The 22,817-nt window shown below is 37.1% G+C and overlaps 1 protein-coding gene across 4 annotated transcripts in view; it reads left to right on the forward strand.

Moving 5' to 3' along the window:
• The first annotated feature begins 15,972 nt into the window (after positions 1 to 15,972).
• Positions 15,973 to 22,817, forward strand: part of OSBPL6 (oxysterol binding protein-like 6) — a 44,471-nt gene continuing 37,626 nt past the window's right edge. For all 4 annotated transcript variants that reach the window (XM_009996181.1, XM_009996182.1, XM_009996185.1 and 1 more), the window contains exon 1: positions 15,973 to 16,074. In XM_009996181.1, coding sequence (XP_009994483.1) covers positions 15,973 to 16,074 — 102 coding nt within the window. The remainder of the gene's footprint in view (positions 16,075 to 22,817) is intronic.

Below are 22,817 nucleotides of genomic sequence, written 5' to 3' on the forward strand. Positions count from 1 at the left end.
TTACTTGATGTTACATTTAGAGGATAGGCTGCGTTAATCACTATATTTGGCTGAATCAGATTGCAAAGACAGTTTAAAGGTAGTTTATAATGCATCCTTCTCTTACTGTCTTCCATGATGAATCATACTGGAATTGTGAATGTTGCAGTCTTAACTTTATGTTACATAATCCTTTGGGTAATCCTTTTATTTGGATTTCAGTCTCCTGTCAAGGTGAAGACATCATTTACCCCATTTTAGAAGGACCAAAAAAAAATAATCATATTCTAAGGAGCAGAAACCTATTAATTCTAGGAGTTTTAATGCTTTAATGTTTGTTGCTGCTTTATGTATTAGTTGCTCCACCCTCAATGTGAAAAGCAGCCTGCTGCATTATGAATAGCATCTCAAGAACATGGTCTGTCATGTCAGCACTTTATCATTGAGTTTTGCTGTGCTCTGACTGTAAAGGAGGCCTCAGCACAGTGTTGACCCTATAGGTATGTGCTGGCTTTGATCAGAAATGACCTTTCCTCAAGTATTTACCATCCTTGATAATGCTGGATTCAAAATTCTGTTTCTGTTGCAAAGCTCTCTGACCCAAAATGTCAGAGACAACTGAGAACTTCCCTCAGCTTCCTTTTCATACAGCAATTCGTTCACATGCACGTGCTCTTGCAGAGTTGCATCAGCTATCGTAACTTCTTGCTGTGCCCTTTCCTGTTACATTGGGTTCTCTCTAAATCTTACTGAAGTGATTAAAGAAGCTGACACCATTAGCAGGTAAAATTATTATTGCTGTGGTCTGTGTGACATCCTTAGCCTTTGATTTGTTAGGCATGTGGATTAATACACCGTATGGCAAATATTGTGGTATTGGCACTTGGCTCCCACAGGTTCCTAAGAGTAACCACTGTAAGCTAAAACAGCTTGTTTAAGCAAATAACCACAACATATAATTACTTTGTTAATGAATATAAAAGCTCTTCAGTTTTCTATAGCTTCCTTTTTGGATTCATTATGATGAGTTAGAAATTATAATTATAAATAATTAAACAGGATTTTTCTTTAAACTTCTATGTGAAAACAAGGTCTAGGAAAGTAGGCTTATCCTCTTTACAAAAATGGTTTTGGGAGGTAGCTCCTGCTGAGCCTCTGGAGGCTGAGGGCAGAACTCAGCTTAACACCATGTGCCAAGAAGAGCATTTCAGAGGGCAGTGTTTCATTGTGGAGTGTGAGAAAAAAACATTTTTTTTCAGCTCATGTTGACAAACACAATCTGTTAATGGGTTTGTTAGTGTAAAGAACAACACTTAAAAAGCAGAAATAGCAGCTCTAGAAATACCTTTTTAGACCATGGCAAAGCCTAATACCCACCTATGATTTCCTAGAAGCTGACAAAATCTCTTTCATTTCAGTATTGCCTTGTGGAGATAGCTCTGATGTACGTTCTGTTTTGCATCCCTGTGCTGAAACAGGCAGCCTATGTTTAGGAATGGTCAGTTAGCACCGTAATTTCTAATCCTTGTATAGGATGTCATGGAAATACTCATCTGGTATGTGATACAATTATGCAAAAAGCCATGACAGATTTAATGAATCTACCTACACACTGGGCATTCCACAAGTCTTCTCCGTAATCCCTCAAAGTTGAACATGTTGGGGCTGTGCTTATGAAAAATTGTAGATGTCAGTTTTGAGGTAGAAATTTGTAACAATGGCCTTGTCAGTCAAGAATAAATAATCTCTGAGTCATCAGTCAGTTTTATTTTTGGAGCATACTAATTGCACAGATTCTTAACCTTTAATTGGTTGTACCTTAAGAGCCATTTTTTTCCTTTTTTTTTTCTGAGATAGGTGATATATATTAGTATAACCACTGAAATGTAAGTAATAACTCCTGTAGGACAGCACAGATATGTTGCACCTGTGCATATATATACACACACATTTATAAACACACACATATATATGTTGGTTCAGTTGTCGTATGTGTATCCTTTCAGTGAAGACTAGTTAGGTAGTGGAGAGTAAATGAAAAAGCTGTAGACCAGGATGTACTCCATGAAGCAAGGGATAGCTGTGGAATTCAAGGCTTTTGCACTCTCACCTGTGACACTTTGTGGGAGGATTGAGGCAGAGGTACCAGAGATAGAGTAAGGAGGGGAAACTGAAGGCAGGGAAAAAAATAGTTGAGTTTAGTTAATGAGACATTTTTTGAAGATGAAGGACTGTGAAGTTATAGATACATGTGATGTAGAGCCTCTTTGTGTACTTGTGTGGGTCGTGGGGTTTTATTCAGGCAGTAGAAGCACAAATACCAGTGATGTAAGTGGTCATTTTTTAACGAGATGTGTGTCTGCACTGGACGAACACGCACAGGAGAACATTCTTTTAATGACATATTTTCAGCAGTTACTGTAGGGTCAGAGAAATTTTATCTTTTTTTCCCCATATCTGTCTCTGTTAACACAACCAGAAAATCCTTCACATTTTTGCTAGAAATTTGTGGACTTGAGTGCAAAGCCTTATATGGTCCCATTAATAATTTCTTATTGTAAAAGCTTCTGATGGATTGCTGCAAACTTCAGAAAACTGTTACAGCCATATTTTATTTGATTTGTTTACAAAAAAAATGCTGCAATCTCTTTGTAGCTGTGCTGAGTGTGCTTGGCACTTTTACAGCCACAGCTTTGAGTACAATTGCACAAACTCTGCTGTGTATATAGCACAGCAAACATTTCATTCAGATGATGTGAGACAATAGGTGCATCTTACTTCATTTATTTTCTTTGGTGCTTTTGCCAGTACTTAAAAATGTTATACCTCTGTAATACCTTTAATATCTTAATTACAATCCCATCACAAAAGAAGCAACTATTCTCTGCTTGAGTAGATTGCCCTAAATCTCAGGAATTACTAAGGAAGGTTAAAATACTGCAAAGTCATACTGACTTCATTGCATCTGCAGATGCAGCTTGGTTTGCAGTTGCTCACCATTCTTAATGCAGAGGTCTAGTTTATGGTTATTTCCTCCTTACTACGTTTAGATTGAACAGATTTTCTTGCCTGCTTTTGAAAGGAAGGTGAAGTGTGTTGCAGTTTTCTGTGGATTTGAAATGTGTTTTTTGTAAATTACTCACTAAGTTAAATTTTTAAAATAGGCTTATCTGAATTATGTTTGGAAGTGAACTTCCTTTCATCAACATGGCATGTTTGTGGGCCAAATGTAACTAATGAGAGTAAAAAGTTCTAAGTACCCGTTAGAATTACTGGCCAGTTCAGACATGTGAATACTTAATACAAACCCTCATTCTTACTTGTCTGATGCTGTGCAGAAAGCACAACAAGAAACCTAAACAAGGGAGAATATGTCCACCTCTGCTAACATCTGATACTGGTACTTAATGCTGTAATCCCTCTGGTGACTCTGGGTGGAGTGAACTCTAAGAGCCTTGGAGCAGCTCCTGGTTTGGTTGGTTGTCCCACTCATACCTAGATGGAAACCAGTCTGTATTTTGGTCAGATTTCATTGAGTTAAAAGTATATAAGAATAGTTTTGGTATTCTGGTTTCTATTCAAAGTATGATAAAATTATTGAGTGATGAAAAGGTTGGTAGAAAATGTTTTTATGGGCCATATATATAGCAGAAGGACATGCAGGAATTAACACACAGAGGTAAAACAATGCCAACACCTGCACTGTACCTGGGACCAATGGTGTCAGCCAGGACAGGAGGGTGGGAGAGACCCTGTTTTATTCTGTTCAGAGCAATGTGGTTGTTTGAGGAAAATACTTCCACTGAAATGCTCATTTTCTTGAGTGGTCTTCTGGATAGTTACCATACAGATAAGGAGACTGTAAGTTAATAATCAAACAATGGAAGAGCAGTAAATAAACATTTCATTTCAACTTTTAACTTTAATGAAATATTCCAATATTTTAAAAGTATTTTTAGTGCCTTTTTTTTTTTTTTTCCCCTGTAAGGTGTGTGTATGTAAGAACTTTACTATGAGAATTTGTCATAATCCAATAGTGGATTCCAACAGTGACAATTTATGTAATTAAGCAACTTTCCATTGCTATTCCAGATAGTAATTTCATTGCAAAAGTCCAGAAAATGCAGCCTTTTGAATAGTTGCAGTTCCACAAGGTAGGAATAATTCTAGCTTTAATTTGTTTTCTTTTTCAAGCTGTTTTCTGCACTGTTTATCTTTCCTGGAGCCAAAATGGCAACAGATTTAGGCCTGCACTGTAGTCAGTTACTCTTGGCCAATCTTGTGTTACCTCATTTACATTCAATATTTACATTTTCTGAGTTAGCAAAAAGCCTCATGTATTTTACTGGTATATTATTGTGTGACTTTTAGACCTCCCCATATATACATTAGAACACGAACTGTCTTATAAAACAGGTAACACGGAAGAGGTTGAGCAGTCAAGGTTTTCTGTTGGTTCACTGATATTCTTAAGCATCAGAGGACAAGTTATTTTAGATGACATGAGGTTTCCAGTTATTTGAATACAGACAGAACTCAAATCTAAATTAATCCTTAATTGATGTTACTTTTAACTGAATGTATTGGACAAAGAAATCTTATATTTTCTTTATGCATGAAGCATATTCATGAAAAGCCATCACGTGGTGCTTGTGACTGGGGATTCACCCTATCCAGCTGGCCAGTGTGGAGATGGTCAAGACTGCAGAAGAGGCCTCTTTCAGCCATGTTTGTTAGCTTCATCGGTCTTCTGCACTAGAGTAGCAATTCTATTGAATACTAGATTTTGCATCTGTCTTCTACTCTGTGCTGTCACTGGAGCTGAGTCACTGCCTTTGGCCAGCACAGGCCAGATGCTGGATTTGCCTTTTGGCTGTTCTTTTTAGTTGCAGTGTTTGCTATTCACTTTGATGTTAATGCATTTCAGACATAAAAATGCTGGAGTGTTGCTTTCGTGATGGAACTTCACACTTCGCTGCTCATATTTGGTTAGCAGCTGACCAACTTTGGGCACTTGTGCTTGCTCAAGTAAAGAAGGAAGCAGTTTTTTAACCCCTATATTATCCATTCACCTTCTTGCTCACCTTAAAAGAAACCTCAGTATTTCACCTTCCAAGTTCTGTGATGTGTGAAGAAGCTTGCTGCAGATTTTGTATTTAGTCTACCTCACTGGCACTCTGAGAAGCTCCAAAAGGTGCCTCTCTCTAATGACGTCTGCTTCTACAAATGTAAAATATGAAACTGTGGCATTTACAGATAGAAGAGCAACATATTGTTTTATGTGTTACCTATTTTTAAAAGATTTTTAAATCACCTTAAATAATCAAAGGTCTTTTAAATAAGGTGTGTTCTTTTCTTCTTTTGATTCTTGTTAGTGTAGTTAGAATGAAAATGTAGAATTACCTTGTATATATAGCATGTTTTGGAAAGTTCATAAAATTAAATTAAAATTAAGAAATTATGTTTCCTGTATGATCCACTGAATTTTTGAAATTAAAATATTTCCTTATAAAAATAATGTTTTGTGTTTATTTTATTGGGTTAATAGACTGCTAACTAAAATTTTCAAGAATTTGGGACTGAATATGAGATCATGTATTTGTGTGGTGTTTTTAATGAAGAATGTGTACTAAATTTTGAGAAGTATATCAGGTTATCCATATTTTTTTTACAACAGTAGATAATAGCTATTTATTGACAACATTAGCAAATTAGCAACCTTAAAACATGATTTAATTTGTAAAAAGCTGATTTTTTTTTTTTTCTTACTGGTGAAACAGAAGAATTATTCCGAGTCTTTTTAAAGCTGCATTGAAACTAGGCAGCTTGGAATTTTCTCTTGAGATCAGTTTGAGAATTTTGCATTTGGGCACAAAGGAAAATGTATTAGATCCTAGTAAATATTCTGCTAAAGTACAATGACCAACAGTGTTGTGCATAATAGGCAGCTACTTGCCGTTTAGACCTTGAATGGAACTGTTACTTCAGTTCATTAATAAGAACTTTGTGAGAATTGTTTGCAACTTGCAAACTGCATCTGCTGTGACTGACTTGACTATGCTAAAGTTAAATTCCTTCTGAAAATGCTTTTGAGTAGTATGGTCAAAAAACACTATGTAAGTCCTGATGTTGCTGGCACACTTTAAACTCCTCATTACAAATTGATTTAAAAAGAAAATTAAAAATAGTTTGTGATAAAATTGCAGTGTGTCACAGGTTATTTGGCACTTGGGGGATGAAGATATTAAGCATCAAAAAACTCACAAGCATCTTGTGTGGCTGATGGATGTGAATGTTGATCACTGGCACAGAATAGTCCTCTTTTCTGGCCTGTCTAAAATCAACCCATTTTTCCATTGATGGACCTTGATACACTGTACTTCTGGATTGCATAGCTCCATCTGAGTCTCAGTCTTATTCTTTGCTGCTGTTGCACACATTGTGGTTTATCATTTGTCAAGTAGAGGAAAACTCATTTCAGGTCTTGCAAGTGCTAATGCAGCAGGTCATGCAATGATCATCAGTCATTGAAGTGTTAGAAGGCAAGTTATTTTTAGAGAGAGATAAAATGTGATTCTCTGAGCATTTCTCATATTGGTGCTTTCTATACAACACCAAAAGGTACTAAATGTAAGTATTCTGTCCCTAATGATGGGCGAGTATAAATAAAATTTCTGCATGTTATGTTCTAAGAGAACAGCAATGTTTGATGTTTTTGTTACAATCTGTGGAGCCTACTAAGCCTTGCAAAGAGCATATATTTGGGAACCAATGCCCTGCATTGCTTACACCAGTTTTGTGTAACTCATGGAAGAGTGTAGTGTAGGTTATTATGTGTGTTTAAGCAATTAACTATTGTGAAATTGGTCTGTGATTGGAATAATTGTTCAAGCATACCTCTAACCATCATGGTGTTGAAGCACATCATGTCTACATCTGTGCAGTGTGGTTAAACAGGATCCTGAAGTCTGGAAGTGTAGGAGCAAGTGCTTTGCTGTTAGAACTAGGGAAGGAACCTTACCATTGCACTCAAGTGATCTTTCAAGCCTCTTCTTAATTAGCTAAATACTTACTTTTCTATACATCTGACTAATAAAATGTTTGTAATTTTTTTTAATTATGCCAATTCTTAAAATGTATCAAACTTACTAAAGAACTTTGTAAAGCTGTGAAAACTGACATTAGATATCTAAAGTCTTGTGTCAATAGTAAATGTGGTGTGTTTGTGCACTAGCAATTCTTGCATTTGAAGAGTTCTTCCAGGCAAATACCTAACAAAGGGTCCTTGGCTAAGCCTTAAACTTAGACGTACCATAGGAGAAATAGCATGCACATTATTAAAAATGCAGGGAAACTAATGTTTGCAGGAATTTATTAGGATTTGCAGTTGCTTCCCACCACTGGTCACTTTTACGTTGTTGTTGGGTGATTTGCTAGATGATGTGATTGATTCCATACAGGAACTGAGGTGGAAAGTTCCCTTGATTCTTTTTATTTTAGGTGATCACAGTGGTCTCTTTTGGTTTAGGATTATTTATATATAAAAATCAAGACATACTATCAGTAGCCTTCTGTCTATAATATGCTTTGGAAATCAATGACTGACAGAGAACATACAGTTTTTTAATGATGAGAATATTCTAGGACTTTTCAGCTTTGTTTTACATGTAAGGTGCCTGAGGGCATTTCTGTTCTCGTATTAGATCATGCTTCATGCACATGTGGAGGGAATTTAGTGTAGTATAATTCCTACTGAAATTTTTAGTAGTGTTGGACGTAGAGAATTCCTTCTATGGCAAATGAATTTTACTTTTGAGTGTTTTCATACTGTGTTTTTTGTCAGTGCAGCTGAATGTTCATTCATAGTATTTCAAAAGTAGGAATAACTAAGCATATATAGCTATTGATGTGTACAGGAGTTAGTTTAGTGTGATGATAGGAAATAGTTTGCATTTCCCTCATGGAAGAGAGTCAAGAGTCACTGATTTGCTATGTCAGAAAAGTAATTTTGAGCAACTCACCCATTCTTATGCTCTGTTTAATTCCAGTCAACATATCATAGACCTTGGAGGAACTTCACAAGCCATTATTCCCTCTCATGGTCTTTTTAGCTGTGCCTTTTATTCCTAATGTTTTTGTAAAGTGCTCGAGACATTTTTGGTACTTTCTTGACATAAGCTATAATAATCTGTTTATCTTTTCTATCTTTCTAATGAAACCATCACTCAGTGAGTTACAAAGAAATTCAGGGAGTATTTTAATTACAAAGAACTTTCTGATGTGCTCCTGCTCTTTAATGGAAACTTATATTTTAAATATGTGAGTAAGATATGTTTCTTTAAAGGAGTAATAGAAACAAATATTACCAGTGATTAGAATATGTATTTCTCTAGACTTGAAGAACATTTAATATTGTTCTATACAAAAGATCGGGTTTAATAAGTGCCTAGTGACATATGAGGATAAATTGGAGAACTTCAAGGTCAGGCTTAAGGAAAACAGTTTTATTCCTTTTAGTTTATCCTTCTTTTTCTGCATTGATTTGTTTTTGGGGTTTTTTTGGTTGATTGATTTTAGTTGTGGAAAGGGAGATGGAAATACTGCATTTCGATCTAGTCTGAATTCCTGACATGGAATAGGCCATTAGACTGCTCTGAATTAATTCCTGCTTTCAAATCAGCAGTGATGGCTGAACTTTGAAATAAATAAATAAATAAATAATCCAGTCATAGTATGAAAATGACTTCTCATACCCCTACAAACACCCTTGTAATCCTCAGTGTATTTTATCAGTGTTTAATTTTCTTCACCATTAAAAATCCATGCTTATTTCTAACTTACTTGTTTCTTCCTACTCTTCCCATTATATTTTCTTATACCTTTGAGAAGAATTCTGGTAATAAATTCCTTTCCCCCCATGTAGGAGGCTATAGATTGTCAACCAGTGACCCTTCAGTCTTCTTTTTGACAAACTAAACAGACTGACCTCTATAAATCTTTCACTAGTGATGTTTTTCAATCTTACCGTCATGCTCATGGTTCTCTCTTGAACCAATTTGTGAATGTCTTTGAAATGTTGGCAGCAAGACTGGACACAGTGATTTAGTAGAAGTCACAGAGGTAATACAGCCTCCCTATTCCTTCTTGATATTTCCCAGATTATATATAAACCATTAACTAAATTATCCTACGCAGATGTGATCCACCTAACAGTGTTTGTGAAGCTAATTGCTTCCAAGAATAAAATTACTTCCTGTTTTTTGTTCTTGGATGTGACCCTCTATTTAGCACCCCAAAAAATAGGTTTGGTGGAAGCTCTGACTAATCTGCTGGGTTTGTGTCTTCTCTCTGTTCTCAAGTACCTGAGCAAACTCCATCAACTGCAATTTATATTTGCTCCCATAAAGACATTGCATTTATTTTGAGACAACAATGAGTTTTTGTGGCATCCTCCCTACAAACATTTGATGATAAGATGATCAAAATTCAAGACTGATAAAACAGGTAGTTCTTAATTTGCTCTGAATCAAGATTTTAATAGGTAGGTTTGAAACATACAGCAAAAATGTAATATTTCTGAGGCAGTGGAAGTAAAACCTGCAGAGAAACGAAAGTTAAATTAATAAAAGATCAGTTAAAATGCAACCAGACATGGATTTCAAGGGTCACAAGCACCTTTTAGGCATATGTGCTTTGGAAGATTAGTACCATTTGTCTGCAAACATTTTCCTAAGGGAAATTAGGTTCTTTACTTTAGACCACTGTCCAGTTTAGACTCTAATTAAAAAGTAATTTTGGAGTCTTTAGCCTTCTAATCTATTTTTCTTTGTCCAAGTTGCCCAGTGGTAAAAAAAAATAATTCATTACTAGAATGAAGAAAAAATAAGTTGTTTCTGTTTTTCAAAGAGGTTGCTGAAAATCATGAGGGTTTTTTCCATGAAAAATATTAGGATACATGAAACTTTTATTCTTTAAAGCATTTCCTGAGATTTGATTAAAATTTTCACTCTCTTCATGCCTTTGTGTTTGTTTTTTTCAATAATTGAAAAATTTGAAAAAAATTGTGTGAAAACAAAAATCCCCCCCCAATGTTTTCAGTTTAAAAACAGGATGGAGGGATGGAATAGCATGTGTTCCTGTTTTGTTTGTTGGGTTTTTTTTTTTGTTGGTTTACTTTTTAGTGTGTTTTGTTTGTTTTTTTAAAGGTGTTCTACATTTTATGTTAGTATAAAAGGATTATAATATCCACCAGTTACTTCTTCCTGTTTAGTGTTTAACTGGCATATATTGCATATTTGTGTTTATGTATTTGTAAATATGTATACAGGCTTAACCCTCTACTCACAGCAATCTGTTGCAGATGCAAACAGCACAGGTTGATACGCTGCCTGTGGTATGAAAAATATTTCCACACCAATCAAATCAATAGTATTCTATTGCTGTGGTAGCCTGAGGAATGCAGAGCAACAAAGACATGCTAATGAAAATCCTAGGGTCACTTCGGCTATTGGGGCAATCTTCAAGAGAATGCAAACGAGCTGAGGGCTTATTTGTAAATTATCGTGTTCACTGGACATACTGGAACTCAGTTAATTACCATACATGCTTCAGGGCTTCTGGAAGGGCAGAGATGTCTGGTTTATTGTGCAGGCAAGCAGAAAATAGAGAAGGCAGATGTTGCACTGACCTTTTCTTGTCTGAATCTGATTATCTGTTTTTTTTTCCTCATCCATCTATTTGAAGTCTGTCATAATTGTGTATTTTACAGATATATATGCCCATGCAAGCGATTTTTTTAAATATTAATTTTCATTTTTATATTATTGAGACATACCTTGACTAGAGAGAATAAAAAACAAAAAAAAACCTTTGTTAAAAAAATCACACCAGATGTAGTGTTGGGGGGCACTACATTCTGTTAAGGATGACATGAAAATAAGTGTCTCCATGATGTTTCCTGATACTGCAGTCTCCTGTGGAGTCTGCTGTTCAATTGGAGATTATGTACAGAAGTAGACCTTAATAAAACCCAAACCCACAAGGTTCAGATTCCCCTCTGCCCAAAATACCCACATCGAAACGACCCCTTAACCCAACCACCAAAGCAAGGCCTGAGGACCTGAAAAAGCAGTGCATTTAATACACTCAGTCAGCGTTTTGTGAAACACCATGTTCATTAATTTTAATTTATTTGATAATTCTTTCAACAAATGTTTGTTGAGGGAGATTGTCAAATGTAGGACTGTGAAACATGACAGCTATGCAATATGTATTTTTTCCCCATTACTTTTGCTGCTTCATTGACTATCAGTCAAGAAGTGTTAGCCTAATTAAGAATAGGGATACAGTTTAGACTTCACTCTTATTGATGTAAATATTACATCTTAGCCAATTTATTATCTAATCTTGAAAGACCTTACAGGAAATTCCATGTGTAAAATGCGTGGTAAGTACTGTGTTTGTCTATCATAATAGGAAATAAGATGTAAAAGAGCAGGGCTTTGTTTATCAATTCAGTTTAGTGGCTGCATTGCCGCAATGTACAACTAGTGTATATTTAGCTAAATTAGCAAACATAGTAATCAATGAGGTGAAGGAGGTGTGTTGCCCACATCTAACCACACAGTAAGCCTTGTAAGTGAACACAAAATCTCAAGAGTTCCGGTGAAGCCTTGCAACAGAGTGGCTGTAGGAGTGAGGCTATGTACATGCCCCAGTCACCCAGAGTGGAGAGGCTGCTGGTCTATCTCATGATCTCGGGCAGGTCATCACTGCAGCTGGTCAGTGCAATTTGCAGTTTCCAAAGTCATAGAATCATTTAGGTCAGAAAAGACCTTTAAGATCATTGTATCCAAAAGTAAACCTCACACTTCCAAGTCCACCACTAAGCCATGTTTCTAGGTGCCACATCTGCACCTCTTTTAAATACCTCTGGGGATGGTGATTCAAAAACTTCCTGGGGCAGCCTGTTCCAATGCCTGACAACACTTTCAGTAAATACATTTTTCCTAATATCCAATCTAAACTTCCACTGGTGCAAGTCTCATCCTATTGCTTGTTACTTGAGAGAAGGAACCAACACTTACCTCCCTAGTATGTCCTTTCTGGTAGTTTCAGGTAGAAAAAATAGCAAAATTGCTTGGGACTGGTGGAGAAAGCCAATGAGAAATGTCTCAAAAGACATGTCATTGCTTTCATTTGGTAAATTGAATTTGTTGGCCAAAAAAAATAATTTATAATTGTTTGCTTCAATCTTAGTTACAAAGAGGCTGGTGTCTCTTTAAATTAATTTCATTGCATTTATTGTTTCTAAGATGCTCTGAAAAAGATTTATTGCCCGAATTTTAAGCCAAAATTGTAAGATAAGCTCTTAGCAATATAGAGGAACAGATTCCAAATTCATTGTTCAAGAAGAATAACATAAAGCTCAATGCTGACTCTTGCTAGTTTGCATCAAAAATTTTGTTATGCTTGCAGTTGTTATTTCCTCAAATATCCCACTTGCCTTTTTTCAGTTGTTGACATGAGCTTTTTTTCTCTCAGATAACTCTGTGTATAAGTAATAACAATTTTATATTTACTTTATTGTTGCTGTTAAATAAGGCAAGAAGAAATGTTTGTTTCTTACAGTGTGAAAGGTGTGGTTTAGTCTTCTATATCTTTTTGGGAATCAGTGTGGTTTGAGGAAGTTCTTGATTAGGTTCAGCTCTTAACAGTTGGGCAATGCCACAGAGCCACTGGGGAGTTTGGCTCAGGTGTAGGCCACTGTTTTATTTTCTCTAAATACCTTTTGAAATAAAGAGCCCGTAGTTCACAGAATCTTAAACCTGGTAACTGTTCACGGAACTGTTTTCTTTGTGTACTGCTTGCTAGCATTGTGTTTGCTGCTTACAACAGCACCTAAGCTTCCCAAAAGCCTAAAAAAACACTTGAAGTGCCAGATCAGTGTTCTCCTGTGCCAGTACTAAATATATAATGTTTTCCACATGAGTCAACTGAGTAAAGATCAGATGTTTTGAAATTTTAATTTGCCCAAAGGCTTCTCTGCTAAAAAAATTTCAGTGACCTCATAGCTGAAACTGAGTAAAAATTTGTCACTTTAGCTATTAAATAACTCAGCTGCTTCACACAGCTTTGTGAAACAGGATTATAATTTTTTGTTTTAATTTTTGTAATTCCATTTTTGGTTTATATGAAAATTGTATAGACCTTTAGATATCACTGTTGGGACACCTCTTTGGCTAAAATTTGCCTAATGCATTTCTAGTATAAAAAAATGCTGTCAAACTAGATCAGCAGTTCCTGGTATGCTAGGGTAGAAGGAAGAGCCTCTTTGGGTGTAACTTCATTTTTTTCATTATGTTTATGTAGTTCTGAAAGAAGTGTGCTGTGCAGCTTGTTTCTTTCTTCCTGTAACCTGTCTAGTATCTGGCTTTAGCAGGTTCAGCACAATGCATCTTCTTAGGCTTCTTCTAGTAGGAGCTTGTCATGCTGAAAAGAACAAAGAATTTGCCAATTTGCAGCTTTTGCTGGTGGAACTGCCATGTTCTCCCAGTCATGCCTCTGGGATGCTATATGGGCTCTGTGGATATGATGAAGGATCTGTAATTGTATGGGAGACTTCTTGGTGGAGAGGAAAGCTCATCTGTAAGATATGGATGAGATTTATATTTGCAAAAGTGCTGATAACTAATCAAGTGAAGTCATTCCACTTTCCATAGTACAGCAAGCAGAAAAGGTATCTGTCACTCACAGGTCATCATGGATCTCGGTTCCAGCAGGAGGGCATTTTTAGGGTGCAGTATTCAGAAGCTGGTGGCTGCAAGGCACAATGTGATTAATTATTTAGCTACCTCTGTGTGAGTATCTGGGTCCAAGATTATATTCTTGCATGGATATCTGCAGTGATTGGAGAAGCTAGAGCTCTGTCTTCAATTTGTCATTGAGCCTGCAGTCATGTCTGAGTGTTAGTTAATGCATTTTGTTCTCATCTCATTTAACATGGTGCAGTACAACACCTTTTTTCCATGCTCATGTAAAGCTAGCTGTGCTGTGCTGACCCTTGGTGTGCTGTTACCACAGTGTATGAGGAAGGACACTATCTCCAGATTGGAGGGAGGGTAATGGCAAAGATAGCTGCTAGTTTCAAGCAGACTGCATCGTTCAGGGACTGATTTTATCTAAGGTTAATGGAAAATCAGACAGTATCTATAAGCTGAAGCAAGATTAAAGTTATCTGTTAAGCATTGAGTCCTGTTACTGCTCTTGAACTGTCATAATGTATTGTAACATTTTGTAGTGTTTCCTAGGTAGTGTTTGACTGTTTATTGACACAAATATCCTCTGTACGGCTCTAATTATCTGTTTTTTGTGTCTTGATTTGAAATTAAAGGTTTGAGTAAAGAGTGAGAGAAAGCATCTGATACTGGCAAAAATATAATACACGTAGCAGTGGCTGAGTAAACAGGAAAGAGAATGGCCATGGTAGCTGTTGTGGGTTAGCCCTGGCCAGCAGCCAGATGCCTGCTCAGCTGCTCAACCCCCTTGCCTCAGTGGCATGATGGAGAGAAAACAGAATGAGAAAGCTTGTGGGTCAAGAGAAAGACAGGGAGAGTGCTTATCATTTACTGTTGTGGGCAAAACTCAGCTTAGGGAAAATAATTTATTGCCAATTAAACTAGATTTGGGTCATGAGAAATGGAAGACATTAAAAAACACACCTTTCCTCACATTTTTCCCGGATTCACTATCACTGAGTCCTGACACCTCTAGTCTCCCCCTGCCCCAAGTGGCATGGTGGGTGGTTGTGTTTGTGGTTGGTACACAGCAGTTTTTCCTCACCACTCCTGCCTCCTCATACTTTTCCCTTCTCTGATGTGTGTTCCCCATGGGCTGCAGTCCTTCAGGGAAAAATCTGCTCGGTGTGGGTGCTCCATGGGCTGAAGTTCCTTCAGGACTATCTATCTTCTCCATGGGCTGTGTGGGGGTGTTCACAGGGTTGTTTGTCACTTGTTTTGTTCTTCTTCCTCTGCTTTTATGGCGTATTTTGCCCTTTCTTAAATCTCTCTTCACCACAGGGCTTGGGTCCACTAGAACTGGGTGAGTCTGGCTCAGGGCAGCCCTGGCCTCTCCTCACAGGGGCTACAAGCCCCTGCAGCCCCTGCAGCTGGGCCTGGGCACTCACCCAGAGTGTCTGAGGTAGGCCCAGGGTAGCTCCTGCCTTCAGCAATACATTATTTTTTGTACTTGGGATTCACTAAATATACTAAAGTTTCTATCCAGATGAAAATATTAATATCCCGTGACCACAGTCTTGTGTCTGAAAGTGTCTTCCAGTCAGAACATCTTGTATTATCTTCCAGTCACCTTTGAGAGCAAGTTGTCAGCTTCCAGTGAGCTCTGCACTGTTGGAAAGATTCTGATTTGTGAAACTGGGTTGTCCACCCCCTCAGCGAGGCCACTGACTTAGAAAGAGTGACCTGCTTTTAAAAACCAGCTTTCAGACTCCTTAGTCGAACTGCAGGATTTTTAAAAAGCACTGATTATAATGGGCTGTTCAGTGGTATTTGTGTTGATAATATTATTATAATAGATAAGATAATGACCGCTTGTCAAGGATTTGTAAACTGTCTGAAAATTACTGTAAATTGCTGTTTTTCAAAGAATGTAATACCACTTTCATCTTCTGTAGGAATGCAGAACAATGTATTTGGGTTCGTACTGAGTAGTAGTTAGGAACAGAAGTAAAACAATGGGAGATAGGTTGGATTAAATAGTGATTGTCAGCAGTTTTCTTTGCTGCAGAGCTACTTTAGAGCAAGGGTGCATTCATTCACTCTTTCTCTCACATTTTTCTTAAGGAACATTTCAGCTGAGATTGAATTCCTCTTTGGTTGTCTATAAGCTGTGAAAGCAAAGGATGCAGAAGACTACCCCTTGCCTTTTTGTACATGAATAATAAGAGCACAAGATTATTACAAGTTTGCTGCAAAGATGAGTTCAGAAGAAAAGAGTATATCTCCAGCACACAAAACATCCACTCCATCACATAGAAGTGCCTCCTCTTCATCATCGTCTCAGAGGGACAGGAGGCAGGTAAGGAAATGATCTGAATGTTTGTAACATCTAGTGAAATGATTCCATTACTCCTATAATGTGACCGTTAGTTCTCATCAGCTCTAAGTTGACGTGCTTATAGCACAGGATGATATCACTATTGCCAAGAACTGTTGATTAAAAAAAAATAATATTCATTTTCTAAAGTGGTTTCGGAAAGATTCAGAAGCAACATGAGTACCATGTGTAGCACTGGAGAGGGAAGGATCTAATCAAGTGGACAAGCAGGAGACATGCTCTGAAGTCTTTTGGGAAGTGGCTTCCTTGGCAACATCAACATACAGTTGCTTCAAATTGTGTTGTGTCCTTTGTAACTACCTCTTTTTGTAAATCTAACTACAGAGATGTATTATCTTTTTACAAAGTAATAATTCAATTCAAATATATTGTTCATCCGTTATGGAAGCATCCAACGTTTTAAGTATTATTTATTATTGGTTTACTATGAAATTACACTGATTGGCCCATGGCATATAGTACTAATCCAGTTATGTTAGACTTCTGTTTTCAGGAGACTCTTGTCTGTGTGGTTGTACTATGTCTTTTCTCCAGCCCTCAGGCTGTATTACTTTCCCTCCTGTGTTTTTTTGAGGTCTGAGTGTACAGTCTGGTCCCAGCATCAGTGGTAGTACTTCAGAAAGTGTCAGAGCTACACACTGGAGTTTAGATAGGTTGTTACATGTATATTTACAAATGCAAAGGCTGATAGTGATTAGAACAGAAACATACTTTAAAACTTAGGTATATGGAAACCTTGAACAGTATTTCAGCTTCTGAGCTAGATAAACATTGTCGTGTTTAAAAAATAAATGTACAAAGTGCAAGAATATAACAACTTAATAATTTAAAATAAAAATGTTTTTATTTTGTGTTTCATAAAATTAAAAAATGTTTTTATTAATGCAATACTGGCTTCTTTTGAGCTTGACAAGAAAAAGAGGTGGGAAAAGAACTTAAATAGTTATTTGCTGTGACATGCATTTATTTGAATGGTTATTGCATAAGAACATTTCACCAGCTACTTATATGCCAGCTGTGACACTGTATTCTCAGCTGCTGCTGAAATAGCTTTTTTCCTTTACCTGACATGAAAATTTTGAAAACTGAGAATTTTGATGAAACTTAACATTTATGGGTTTGAATATAAATAGTCTTGCCATAAGGTATGTTTAAAATGTTAAACCAGGAGAAGAACTCTGTTGTGTTTTGATAACAGGCAGGAAATGTTTATCGAAATTTTGAATCATTTCCGTTGCTTTTCAGTGAAGTAAAAATTATATTCTCACAGGTGATATTTTCTCTTTCATGCTGTACAGGATTTGGGATAGCTGGTACTCATACTAGTCTTGGTTAACATGTGATGTCTTCTTAATTTTTCATTAGTCCCACTTGGACCAAGATTTTTTACATCTTTTGTTTAACACATCAGTATTTCTCATCTCCTGTGTTTAAACCCAAAGAAGGTGAATGAAGACTTGTAGGAGCTGCTGAACTCAGCTAAGAGAATATCCTCTGAATTTTCTTTGTAATTAAGTAGTTTGGTATGATCATGCAAGTGAGAATGAAGTAAAAAACCTTTAGTGAACATACTTTATCATAAATCTAATGGCTACCGTATCTGTTACCATAGCAGCGGAGTAGAGCAAGGTATACCTGTCATCATAATGAAATAGATGCTAACTTCAAGTCCATATTTGGTCACTGAAATGTGAAGCATGATTTTAAAATAATGCTGAAGAGGTCGGTGCTGTGATGTATCCAGAGCTGTCTTGTATCCAGTAACATCAGATGATGCTTAACAGTACATTCACTCATGTAAATGTGGACTGGAAAGGCTACTGCTGGGCATTCCTTTTCTTGCTTTAGTGCTTTCAGTGTTAAAAGCAGAGAGATATACAGAAGAAGGAATGGATAGGCAATTTCTACTGCAGTGAAACTGAGCTACAGCATGCAACACATGAGTTGTAGTGGTACTATATCCAGGGAAATAAACATACTAAAATAAGTCAACCAGCTTCATTGTGCCATCTGCTGTAACAATTGTATTTCTAATTTATTTCCTTACTTGTGGCATTATTTGTATGTTTTGGCTTTCAAAGACTTTCCCCCAAATGCAATGATAGCTAGGGAGTAGGAGATTTTCGTTTGGTGCTGTTGGGTTTTACTTTGAAAAGGCCTGACAATTCTGTCTTGCTGTCTCCTTGAACTCTTCAGAGCACCAAAGAGAAAAGCATCCTTCCTGAAGGAGTAATATATATGGATATGGAAAATGATGTGACTGAATTAAGTGTCAATGCAGCTTTCATTGTCATATGTGAGGATAACACTTGATGGTTAACGACTGAAATCTTCTCACCATATAATTCTTGTCAAAGTCATACTAGCAATTATGGAAGAGTTTCCCAATAAATTATGGCACAGGAGACTGTATGAGTGTGAACATGACTGTGATAAATCATCTCAGGGAGGGTGGAAAATGTCATGCTGTATATAATGCTGGCATTTTAATGTAGCTTTCTTATTTGTATATATATACATCACCTAAGAGAATTAGCAGTCAGCAAAAGCTTTGATGCTTCCAATTTGCAGGCTCCATGACCAGTGGTTGAAAAAACAGACTATTGAAGCCAGCCACAACTAAATAACTGGGTTCATATTTTCATCATTGTAGGAACTTTAGCATAATTCATTTTTTGTCAAAATCATGGTTAATTTGGACTATTTGATAGAAGCCCTGGGACCGACCTTTTCTGTTTAATCCCTGAGCTGAGCAGGGTGGCAGGGCAGTTGTGGTGTACTTGATAAAGAAATACTTTAGAATGCAGCAGCAGTAGCTTTTTCCTACTGTGGAGCTCTTGCAGAGCATACAACTCCTGTTATTTCCACAGACAGGGAATCTCCCTAAGATAAATAGGAGTCTCTTTACGAAGGCAAGATTAAGAACTGCAGTTTTTGACAGCCTTTTTTTGTGAGCCATGCTGAAAAGGGAGATTTCTTGTTTTTTCTCCCTCATGAAACTCTCAGAAGGCTAGGTATATTCTGTTGCACAATAAAAAGGAGAAAAAACAACACTATTTTTAGAAAATACAGCTGAATATGATAAAATCCTATGCTGTGTATCCAGCTTGATGGTTTTAAGTTCTTTACAAATGTTCCATATTTTATTTATTCACTACGTATGCAAGTTGTACTGCAGACTCAAACATGTTCTGTAGTCTTTGTAATGCATGAGTAGTAATACTGTGCTGAGAGGGCAGAAAGAAGTAAATACATTATGGGATTAACAACGTGCAGCGTGGTAAATTGGGGCCTGACCCCAGGCTATCATCAGAGGGAATGATACAGCAGGAGAGTAATAATGAAACTCTGAACAAAGGAGAGATTTCTACTTTTCTGACCACCATCTAAAGGGTATCTAATATATGTCACATGATGTGAAGTGGATTTAGCAATATCTGCTTTTTTAAATGAGATAATTTATCTTCTTATGTCTCAGTTTTCTTCCTGATTTTTTTTTCTTTCTGTAAGAGCAGTATTGACTAATAGGAGAAGAGATGTGTCTGAGTTTGGGCTGACAATGTTTACCTGGCTTTGAAATTTAGGAGCAAAGTGTGATTCCAAAGCCAAGGCTCTGGTCTTGCCTAGAGGTCTGTGCTGGAAAACAGTTAGCTTTTTTTATTAACCACTATATTTTAATTGTCAAAGTAGCTTCCTGAAGCATTATTTCCTAAGGTGGGTATAACCATTTTGTAGCTATAAAGCCTTTAACCATGATGGGAGGATGGAGTCATTTGTCTGCAGCAACCTTAACCAAACCTCAGTTTATAGAGTAACTGGAAGACTGCAGAAGAGTTATTGCCATAAGTGAATCTGAGGGTGAAATGTCTGGTACCTGGAAAAAAAAGAAAACTACTAATAATTGTTATTTGGGTCAAGAGATGCAGTAGAAGTCCAGGCCTCATGGTGCTGTGCACTGTATTAAGCATGTAATAAAGGGCAGGGTCTAGCATAAAGTGCTGATTAGATGAGACATAGATTGGAAGCAGAAGAAAGAGAGGTTGCTTGTCTGTTGTCTCTTTCATCATCTAATGATAAAGCACAATGAGAAGAGATGTGCATAATAGGAAAATATCATGGATTCTATGTCAGTTCTAGAGCTTCATGGTTTCAGCTAACATTAAGAAGTGTAAAAGTAGGATTATGAAGGGAAGTCTTATGGATAAGAAAACTACTATCAAATTTTTCCCAAGAGATAATCAGCTGCAGATTTTTCATAGATGTACTGCAGAGACCATTAGGTTTTTTGAAGCTGAGTTCAGATGGGGAATCTGCATGCCACAGGGGTTGGGGGGAGAATTAAGTGCCAGGAGTGGAGTGCTCAGCTGTGCAGTGTAGAAAGCAAAAGGTATTTGATTTGGAGAGAGTGAGGCTCTTGGCCAGGAAATTAATAGATGAAAGAAATTAATAGGGGAGAGAGAACTGGGTGGGGTGAATGCATCATGAAGTCATAGGACATAAAACTAAGAAGCAAGGACTGGTTTGTACAGACTGGCTGAAAAAGGGCAGAGTAGAGAGAAGGAAAGCAAGGGAAGAGGAGGGTTTTTTTTATGATCTGAATTATCCAGGAGAAGTGGTTTATGTGTAAAAGGAGAAAAAAGTTGCAAATAATCTTTTATTCTAACTGACTGATGTTTAATAAGATATTTTTGTGTGGTTATTTGAAGCAATAGCAAAAAAGCACATCACTTTTTACCAATCCCACAGAAAAAGTGGTCTAGTATTTGAGACTGAACCTACATAATGCAAAATACTGGGGCTTAAAATGAGAGACCTGCTGTTGCTATTACTTTGACTCCTATTCTGCTATACTTTTCCTGGCAGCTCAGTGGGAAGTAGCATAGCAGTGGTAATGGGACAGGACAGGAGCAGCTGTGGTGGCACCAGCTATGGAATTTCAGCCGCTAGTGCTTTTACCTTGCTAGGCTAGCTTGACAGGGTAAGGTCCATCATATACACAGATCCATCTTGGCTGCTGGAAATTGAACACGAACCCATATTCTTAGCTTTGCTCTGTAGCAAAGTGTAGACTTTTAAGAGCATTTTTACTTCTCAGTACTTTGTGAGAATTATTTCAATTAAAAATACTAATATATTTGAGAGTTTCAAACTGAAGATGCAACTAATGCCAAGTACTGTTATTACAGTGATATCATTCTCTCTTGCTCTCCTTAATTAACTCACTTCACATAATACAATTGAAGCAGGAAGTGTTAAACAAGGACTTGAAAAGCAACAACTCAGTGGAGCAAGCAAATTTTCTGAGGGACCCAAAGAATGAAGTGGCAAATTTATTAACAAAAACATGCAATTATTCACTAAATTCCTTGGCAGCTGCTGCTCTATAACAGAATTTTTTTTTTCTATGATTTTAAGAGAATATGAAAAGGTTCCTTAGATTCCAGAGGTATTGGATCTTAGTTCAATATCTGAAAAAATGTCTGAAACAATGTAACTTAAGAAGCTGTAGAACACCCACCTGGATCTTGCATGAAATTCAACCCCTTATCACTTGTCTTAAAAGAAATCATAAATCTCAGGCCTGTTAGGTTCCTTTTTCATCCCCCAAATGGCCAACAGTGAACTACTTGATGAGTGAGCATCTGCACGTGGTGCAGATAGACCTTCAGAAGAAGGTAACGACTTTCAAAGTGAAGCTTTCTGGCCTACAGATTTGTCCAGAAATGGGATAGGAACTCATGGAAGATTTGGAGGGAACTGGTGAAGATTGGCCCCAGGGGTGAGGCAGTCCCTCTTGAGCACTGGTGCCAGTGTTTGCATTTAAATTATGTGGTATTCCTGCTGCAGCACTGGGAATCCTTGGGGACAGGGCTGCTACACATTGGCAGCACAACACACTCAGGAGCCTAGTTCAAGCTGAATGCATCAGGCTCACTGTTTTTTCTGCCTAGAATTTACATGATAGATACATGGCAACCAAAAGTATGTGTCCATGTGCACAGCATGAGCCCTCTCCAATCAATATCTATGCTTGCATCATAAGTGCCCCTGTCCTTCCTATTATCTGCAGTGGTTTGGAGATAAGATCTCACCGAGTGCAATCCTGGAGATGAATAGAGAAAGACTTGACCTTAAAGCTGTTGAAGAAAGAAAGTGGACTGGAGCAGCCAAGGAGAGACAGATAGCTGTGAGGAAAAAAGAGGCTGTGCAAAAGATTTGTTTCTGTTCTTGACAGTAATAGTGTGCACACCAAGCTGTCCCATGGGACTGTGTGTATATGTTCTCTGAGCTTCATAATCATTGCTCTCGTGAGTTTTCTTACCTCTAGGAGTGCTTTACAGACTGAATGGAGAATGCTAAGCTCAAGTATGTGATATGAAGAAATCTTTTTTTAAAGAAAACTTTGTCAGTTTGATTAGAAATGGTGTATATAGCTTTATTACCCATGCAAATTATGACAGATAATTTAAAGTGGTGCTTTCAGAACATGGTCACTCTTGCATTCCTCCTGTATAATTTTTTTCCTCTCTACTATGCATGCACGAACGTACCTGCATAAACACATTTCACATTCCTCAAGAATATAAACCAAAAGGCCAGCTGCTACCTCTTAAAAAATGAATATTAATACAATTAAAGTGTCCTCAGACATTGATTGATATTACCATAATATGCACTCATTTTCTAACTGTAACTTGATCTAA

Source organism: Chaetura pelagica, unplaced genomic scaffold (genome assembly GCF_000747805.2).
Source record: "Chaetura pelagica isolate M959 unplaced genomic scaffold, ChaPel_1.0 scaffold3, whole genome shotgun sequence".
Lineage (NCBI taxonomy): Eukaryota > Metazoa > Chordata > Aves > Apodiformes > Apodidae > Chaetura > Chaetura pelagica.